Here is a 9,411-nt window from a genome sequence, read left to right on the forward strand (position 1 = left end):
TTACCCAGGAAAAATTTATATTTATTTTTAAATCTAAGCTTTCAAAACATGCTAGGATTGTTATGCAGTGCCATGTCCGGAACAAGAAATAGCCTTCTAAATTCACATTTCTTTGTTATTGTGTAATATTGTAAAGAATGAAGATTCCACAAACACTAATTCCTTCGGTAAATGCAGATATAACCACTTCCTGTCCAGCAGTTGGTTACTATGGGGGGGGAAAGAAATCTAAAAGCTCTCTTCTGATTGGCGCAGGAGTTCACACACATCTCCGCCTTTCATTGTACACAGGTAGGCAAATAAAATCTGTAGTATTTATATGCAATAGATAAAAAACATAAGTCACAATTATTTTCATTTTTACACACAATCCCTGGAAGACTTTTTGGTCGAGAGCAAGGCAAGATTCCCACGATTCCACAGAACTTTGTTCCCTAGTCATATTGTAGCAGCGAGTGGACTGGGTAAGGCTTTAGCTTCTCTGCACCGTTCAGAGATTTCAGTTCTATTACAACTAAACACTCCAGGATCTCCGCATTTCTTCTTTTTATCAGCTCGCATGCTGCATTCATGGTGCCTGCAGTCAATGATAAATAATAAGAATAATGCAAAAAGGTGTCACAATGATTAGACTACATCAATCTAAAATGGCTAAATAAAAAGCAGATTTATTTTTAGGGGGTTATTTATTAATTGAAAAATTCAAGGGTAGTTAAAAAAAAACTCTGGAGAGGCTGATGGATTGTTAATTGATATGTTTGTCAGATCACATATCAAGATTTTGTAAAGGAAGCCTTCTGAATGACAAGCTGATACGTTTAAAATGGGACTAAGGAGGGAGAGCTGCAGATACGATACAGGTATGTGATCCGTTATCTGAAGACCGGTTATCCAAACAGTTATGAATTAAAGAAAGGCTGTCTCCCATAGACTCAATTTTATCCTAATAATCCACATTTTTAAAAATGATTTCCTTTTTTCTCTGTAATAACAGCTCCCAAATTTACATGGCAGGCACAGTTATTCTGGGACTGACTCTTAGGGGCCCATTTACTTTGCTCGTGTGAAGGAATAGAATAAAAAAAACTTCGAATTTCGAATGTTTTTTTTTGGCTACGTCGACCACGACTTCGAATCGAACGATTCAAACTAAAAATCGTTCGACTATGCGACCATTCGATAGTTGAAGTACTGTCTCTTTAAAAAAAACTTCGACCCCCTACTTCGCCACCTAAAACCTACTGAGGTGCAATGTTAGCCTATGGGGAAGGTCCCGATAGTTCTCAATCTTCTCTTCGTCCTTCCCCTTTGAGAGCAGAATTAAGGCAAAGACCCTCATTGACTCACACAATCCACTCCTCAGACAGACATTCATTAAACACTTTTGTTAATATCTGGACGAACAGCTCCTTAAAGACCTCAAAGAATTCTGCTGTAAGCCCATCAGGCCTGGGAGCTTTTTTGTTGTTTATTGTATCAATCATATCCTCCTCCTCCTCCTCAATATCTGCTGTCAAAGTCCAAATTTGCTGTATCAGGTCCTGGGGTCGCCTTCAAGAAGTTTTCAGTCCTTTCCCTTTTCAAAGTCTTAAAAATAAGCCGGCATAGTACGACCTTACAACCCCGAGGATACCCTCCCTGGACTTCTGCAAACATCCATGCACTGTAGGATAGGAACCAATCAGCAGCTAGGCCGACCTCATAGGGAACTGAAGTCTGTCTTCACCCGAGCTTCTGGCAGGGATGATTAGGACATGCCCACCACTCATTTGAAACATAAACTGTAGCAGATCTATAAGGAGCTACAATAAAGGGCCATTTTTAAAGAGAATATTTCCAAAGTAAAAACAGCACCATATATTATCCATTATTGCCTTCAAGATTAGTGGGGGTTCCACTTATCTTATGTGTCTCCTTTAACATTTTGTTTATTTTTTTTTTATTAACAGTTTGAGAAAAAGAGGGATTTATATCCTCCACATCCATGTGCATGAAGGGCAGCCCAGGTGTTAATTATACACACATATACATATATGTATACACACACACACGCTTTTCGTCTCCATCAGAGTGTGGGCACTATATCTATATTGACAGTATTTCACTAAGGAAGTCAGCCCTTGTATGTCAGAAAAAAAATATGAACATTTTCACCTCCAGTAGCAAGAAGATCATCGATAAGAACCACTTTCTGTCCAGCCTCCACTGCATCGCACTGCATTTCCAATTCAGCCTGAAGGAATGAAATGGACAAATGATTGGTTATGGACCCACATGCAAACTGTCACTCACCAGAACATCTTTACACCCCGAAATATGATTACACATTTGCAGAATAAAAATATAATCTGCGGCCTTCGATACAGCTGTATATTTGCAACACAAGTCCATAGTCCTCACTTCCTTGTCCTAAGCAAATATTTTTTAGTAGCTTTTGGTTTATCTGCCTTTGCATTTTTTATTTAAATGGCTATCTGGTCATCAGGGTCTCTCTGAATGGAATGGTTCAATTCTACCTTTTAGTTCTGTGCCCATCGAATTGGTGACCAACATATCAAAAAAATAGATCAAGGCCAAACATTTGATGTTTAACCTTGGTGAGTAAATACTGATCCAATGATCTCAAGTACAGGTATGGGATCTTTTATCCAGAATGCTCGGGCGTTTTCTGGAATAATGGTTCTTTCTGAAATTTGGATCTTCCTACCTAGAAATCATGTAAACATTAAATAATCCCAAGAGCCTTGTTTTGCTTCCTATAAGGATTAATTATATCTTAGTTTGGATCAAGTACAAGGTACTGTTTTATTATTACAGAGAAAAAGAAAATCATTTTTAAAAATGTGGATTATAAGTATAAAATGGAGTCTATGGGAGGCGGCCATTCCGTAATTCTGATCCCATACCTGTAGTGGGGTCTCACAAGCAAACACTAAAAAGTACTTGACCGCATCAGTGATGCTTCTGCAGCAAACTGTGGATTAAATCGGATTAAATTACCTTTCCATATTCCAGACTGTAGCTAACAGATTCTGTGGGACCAGGCAACTTTCCCTTCTTTCTTATCAACAAAAACCCAATATTGAATCTCTGAGCCAGCGATGGACCAAACAAAAATCCTCGAGAATCAAGCCCTGTAAGAACATTAGTTTCATTTATGAAAACATTCATTTTATTACATTAAGCTTTTTAAAAAGTAAACCAAATTATATAACAGATCATGGCAGTAACCTGGTTTTGCTCAGCAATATAAGCCATACAAAACCTTGAATTCTTTCAATACCCGGAAGTTTGTCATTATGTCCTCAATTTACTTTCCCGGTGCTTTACAGTCTATTCAACAGGCTGGGCTCAGTGCCGGGATTCATACTCGCGTATTGAGCTGGGCATGAAAAAAAAGCAGGCACCGGAGTGAAAACCACCCAGAAGGTAAACCCGGGGGGGGGGGATTTATCTGCATACATAGCAAATCAACATTGATTCAGGCAGGGGCAACTTGTAAAGATCAGACAAGTCTCTTACCAGCAATGACATCAATCTTTGGAAAATTTGCCCTCAGGTGTCTCTCGAAGAGATCAATGGCAGAGCAGAAAGCCAAAGGGTCTTTAAGGACAGGAGTAATATCTCTACAATAACATGGGAAAGAGCAAGGTGGTCAGTTTTGGAAAGGCATAAATAACCCAAACACCCTGAATCATAACAACAAATAATTGGTACAAACTGCTTTCATATCCTAGACCAGGGGTGCCCAATCTTTTTTTGCCCATGAGCAAAACTCAAATGTAAAAAGATTTGGGGAGCAATGAAAGCATGAAAAGGTGTCAAATAAGGGCTGTGATTGGCTAATTGGTAGCCCCTATGTGGACTGGCAGCCTACGGGAGGCTCTGTTTGGCAGTACATCTGGTTTTTATACAACCAAAGCCTCCAAGCCTGGAATTCAAATATAAGCACCTGCTTTGAGGCCACTAAGAGTTGGTGAGCAACATGATCCTTACGAGCCACTGATTGGGGATCACTGCCATAGACAATCCTAGACACCCATGTCCAGATTTAAACAGACCTTTAAATAAAAGGACTTTAAGGGGCAGATTTATCAAGGGTGGAATTTCGAGTTTATGGGAGTTTCTAAAAAAAACAAAAAACGACTAATCGAAATCTATTAAATAGGTTCAATAGGATCGAGCTGCAAATTCGAATCGAATTCGATTTGAATTTTTTTAAAAAGTCCACCCAACGACTCCAAATTGATTGTAGGAGGTCCGCCATAGGCTAAAATACCAATTCGGCAGGTTTTAGATGGCGAATAGTCAAATTTGAATTCTTAAAGGCACAGCACATGACAAATTTCGAATCGAATATGGACTATTCCCTAGTCGAATTCCACTAAAATAATTTCGAAAAGCGAATTTAAAAATTAGCATTTTCAATTTGACCCTTGATAAATCTGCCCCTAACTGTACTAGTTGGTTTCTAGACATATGTGAATACGGAAATGATCAGTCTGTATTGTATATAAAAAAAAAAAATTCCAACGTTGTGATCACCAACTGCGATCTTCCTCAGGGGAAGAGCGAAACGTCGGACATTTTTGTTGGAAATAAATCACTTTGGACAGTTGCTGTTGAGCGCAGTGCTGGTTTTTTTTTCAGTTTTGTTTTTTTAAATCAGGAAAAAAGAAGCAGCGTTGGATATCCATGGCAAATGGCAACAAAGTGATCCAGGCCTTATGTGCTGTACTGTAACATAATCTGTACAAGCTCCAGCACATTAGCTGTTAGAGGATCTGCAGGGTCACAGTTCAGATGGGAAATCTGAGGAAGCAGCATTTTTATAGAACTTTACCCTTCTGTGCAACTGCCGCAGTATTAGCCTTTTATCTCTATATACTTACATCCAGGCAATGGCTTCTTCCTACTATTATAAAGGAGGACAGGTTTAGACATATTATACATATTTACGCTGCACACTACAGTCTGACAGCACGAGTGTCTCATTGGAAGGAGAAGGCACAGACAAGGCCAGGGCTGTACATTGTGTGTAACACTGTAACGCTGCAGCTGAACACAGGACAGGCTCAAGCACTATTACTCCAAACGCTGCTCCGTGCTGCTTTAAAGCGAGGCTGCCGGTTGGGTCCAGCAATCCTGATAGTGATACCGCCCTGCTCTCCGTTTTATTGGTCCCGCCTTACCTAAAACAGATCCCAGGGGAAGGGAAATCGGGAAAAGCTCGAACCGCTCGCCGAATAATCGCTTCTTTCTCCTGATCGGACATAATCTGCTCCTCTCGTGTTGGAAGAAGTCCCTTCTGCGGAAGCCACGCGGTGACACTGAAGCGAGAGTGGGCAGGACCATCTACACACGCCCCTATTGTAACTGTAATGGTCTCGCCCTTTTTTTTTTCTGAGTGAGGGAACTGTGAGGACATAAACGTGTGTTACTTTGAAAATTGAGGAATGTGAGAAATAGGTAATTGTTCTACATTGTACATTGTTCTGAATTCTACACTGAAATCCATTTCTCAAAAGAGCAAACAGATTTTTTTATATTTAATTTTGAAATCTGACATGGGGCTAGACATAGTCAGTAGCGTCACTAGAAGGGGCGGGCCCTGGTGCGTGACACGCAGCTGGGCCCCGCCCCCTCCGTACGGCCGCATTTGTCAGTGGCGCGTGAGCTGCGGGGGGCCTAAGGGGGTGCGGGCCCTGTCCCGCTCGCACCCCCTGCTCCCCCAGTATTTCCGCCACTGCATATTGTCAGTTTCCCAGCTGCCCCAGTCCTGTGACTTTAGGATGGAACTACTTTCTGGCATCTCCTACTAAATGTAACTGACTCAGTCTCAGTGGGACTTGGCTTTTACTATTGAGTGTTGTCTTTAGATCTACCAGGAAGCTGTTATCTTGTGTTAGGGAGCTGCTATCTGATTATCTTCCCATTGTTCTGTTGTTAGGCTGCTGGTGATATCACTCCAATTTGCAGTACAGCAGTAAAAAGTGACTAAAGTTTATCAGTCACATGACTGGGGGCAGCTGGGAAATGGACAATATGTCTAGCCCCATGTCAGATTTCAAAATTGAAAATAAAAAAAAACTGTTTGCTCTTTTGAGAAATGGATTTCAGTGCAGAATTCTGCTGGAGCAGCACTATTAACTGATTCATTTTGAAAAAAAAAACATGTTTTCCCATGACAGTATCCCTTTAATAAGGCGCGGGAAGGGCTTTTGTGCTGCCTCAGGTCATTGTGTTTATAGGAGTCTTTTGATGAGGAGGCTGCAGACGCCTAACAATGATGACAGTCCCCTTTCTTATTTCTCTCTCTTTCTCTCTCTTTTTCTCTCTCTCTCTCTATCAATTAAACAAGTTGCCACAGTTAGTACTGGGCTTGAAAATACTGCTACATACCATCCAACATTTAAAAATTGAAAGAGGGACAAAAAGAACTGGCAGGCCAAGTTTAAACACATTTCTGGGGGGTTTAGGGTCAGTTTTTTTTTTGTGTTATTACAGTTTTACTAATAAAGGTGAATTGCAGTTAGTTTCCCCAAGAGACCTGCTTATTTTAAATTGTTACAAATGTATTTAAGTGCAGCTGCTGAGTATTCTGGGCTCTCTGCCAAAAGCATCTTATTCAATTACATTTCAGAAACATTGTATCTTTTTCTGGCTGTTCATTCAGTGCAGGATATCAAACAGATAGTCCAGACATTTCAGTAGCAATCCAGGACTGCGGGTTGAGCTGTCAAAATCTGGTGTGAAAAACGAGACAGTTGGGAGGTATGTGGTTATATTTACACAAGCAAACATACTAATAGAGTGAATGACTGTGGTTCATGTAATGATGTGGACAGTACTGGACAGTACTAGCCATATCTACCATTAAATCACCACTCTTGTGAATATAACAAGATCATAAAACAATATAAAAAGGGTGTACAATAACGAGTTCTGCCATAAAGTACTGTCAATGGTGCAGAAGAAAACTAGTATTTAATGTGAATATATGTTTGCCAGGGCCTGTTTGGAATCCCAGTCTAAATCTATCATATAACATTTTATCTGGACAAAGTTCTTCATATAGCACCAAGTTTTTCATAATTAAAATGCATTTCTTGGATACACATGGCAGAACCTGGTTAACAGCAACATTCCAGGTCACCACCAGCCCTTTATCAAGATTACCAAACACTGGGCAATTAATCCCTTTTATAGACAAGAATATTTCGTCACCTACTGGCAACATTCCGTTACTATGTACAATTCCCAAACAGGTTGATACAATGTTACATATTACACAATGTTACATTAACGCTTTATCTAGTTACACACCCAAATGTTTATCCAATTTCAAAAGATATCCGAAAGACATACAATTAAAAAACAATTTAAAACTATTAAGAATAAAAAATAGCAGGCAAATCATATTCCCTACTCAATCCCTGTGGGGTAAAGGTCTCCAATTTCCAACATTGCTTCCTTTCTCAGCAATATTTTGATGACAGTTAGATCCAATATATCTTTTAGGGAGGCTCCTTTTGAGTAGAACATGTATTAGAGCTCACTGTATTAATATCACCAGAAATCCCGTCTCTCTACATGTACAATTTGTGCCAAAGTCAGTTATTTTGTTAGATTTGTTTGTCCTGGAATCAGTTATTATAGAGTGAGCTCTAATACATCTGCTAGACTATAAGATATATGGGAACGAACGGCCAATGAAAATCTGACACCCAACTCCTGCATCAAGACAGAAGGAAGAAAAACAGATGCTGAGAGAGGGATAGTAAACATAACCTTGATTGTTTCAGAATTTTTTATTGGTTGTGTTTAGAAAGTATCTTATTTCAGTATGATGAACTTATATTACATTTTCATGATAGTTCCCTTTAAGGGTAGGACTCCACGAACGATTTTGTCGCATTCCGACGCGCTGCGACAAAACGCATGCGAATTGTCACATGCAACAAAAATAAGGTAAGAAATAGAATTGTCGCATGGTGTCGCAGCGTTGATCCGACGCGACACGACTGTCGGATTCTACCCGGAATGCCTTGTTTAAATAAACACCTCCACTAGAAGTATCAGGAGATCTTGTCCCCTGCTGGTGAAGTCATTATGCAAATGAAGGGCACACACTAACTTCCAGCAGGTGGCAGCACTACTGAACAACAGCTAACACAGAGGTTTGGCTGATTTGCTTGATAAGCAATCAAGGAATTTCAACTGAGCATGTGCGAGATTTCAGAGTTGCAGTTGGCTGGGAAGATATGGGTAGGAGGAGCCAGTGAAATCCAAGATGCCTGCCTCAGCTAGAACTGCAGGGGAGATAGGGGAGATCTTGCAGAAGGTATAGTGAGCTGATGATTTACATTATACAAACAATTCTGTTTTAAAAATCTGATTTCTTGAACTTTCACATAGTGTATTTACGTAGTAAATGATTTTGGTCATGATTGGTGCCCCTTTAAGTAAATTTGCCCCTAGGTCAAGAGAAGCTTAACTGCTATCCATTTTCTCCAAATTCAATTTTCAGTGAGCATATCATAGCCCAGTGATCCCCAACCAGTAGCTCGTGAGCAACATGTTGCTCCCAGTAGCCTCAAAGCAGGTGCTTATTTTTGAATTCCAGGCTTGGAGGCAAGTTTTGGTTTACCAGGTGTACTGCCAAACAATGTAGGTTGACAATCCACATAGGGGCTACCAAATAGCCAATCACAGCACTTATTTGGCACCCCAGAACATTTTTAATGCTAATGTTGCTCCCCAACTCCTTTTACTTCTGAATGTTGCTCACGGGTTCAAAAGGTTAGTGATCCCTGTCATAGCCTATAAGGTGAGGAAATACCTTTTGATAATACCTGGCAAAATGCATCGACTGTTTGGTGCCGATAGCTCTGAGTTGATCAGATGATGCACTCTGGATGGGAAATAAGGGAGCGCAGTCCTTAGTGTAAATCATCAATGACGTAGACAAGTCTTGGTACAGCCCTCACCCTGATACCCCATTTATAGTTTGGAAAAGCTGGGCATTTAGCAGTAGCATTCATTTAAATCTAGCACATGGTTACTTGCTTAAGGCAAAGCCTAACTTTTTTAGCACAGTTAGACAGACAATAAGAGGTTAAAGGGCCTATATATTGAACCTAATGTAATAATAATTATGACTATAAGGAGCTCATCATTTGGATCCTGTTAGGACTTCTTTTGAGGGTCACTGATATGGAGAAGCTAAGCTTAGGCATCCTTTGAAATCATCAAGAATAAATTTAGGTTTAGTAATCCAAGTTCTTCAATAAAAGCTCCAGTAATTTCCTCCACTAAATCCTGAGTGTCCGTGTTGGTAATTTATTGAGGCTTTTGCAGGTGGTTACCTACTACAGGGCCCATTTACTAAGAATCAAATTTGTTTTGTTC

At 40.0% G+C, this 9,411-nt stretch overlaps 1 protein-coding gene across 1 annotated transcript; it reads right to left on the reverse strand.

The window, feature by feature from the left end:
- aprt.L (adenine phosphoribosyltransferase L homeolog) lies at positions 1–5,351 on the reverse strand. Its single transcript, XM_018241502.2, has 5 exons — positions 5,193–5,351; positions 3,523–3,626; positions 3,001–3,134; positions 2,155–2,233; positions 1–577 (listed from the first exon to the last, which is right to left on the reverse strand). The coding sequence occupies exons 1-5, from the start codon at positions 5,273–5,275 to the stop codon at positions 435–437; spliced, it is 543 nt and encodes a 180-aa protein (XP_018096991.1). The 5' UTR covers positions 5,276–5,351; the 3' UTR covers positions 1–434.
- Between the last annotated feature and the right edge of the window lie 4,060 nt (positions 5,352–9,411).

This window comes from Xenopus laevis, chromosome 4L (genome assembly GCF_017654675.1).
Source record: "Xenopus laevis strain J_2021 chromosome 4L, Xenopus_laevis_v10.1, whole genome shotgun sequence".
NCBI classification, from domain to species: Eukaryota; Metazoa; Chordata; class Amphibia; order Anura; family Pipidae; genus Xenopus; species Xenopus laevis.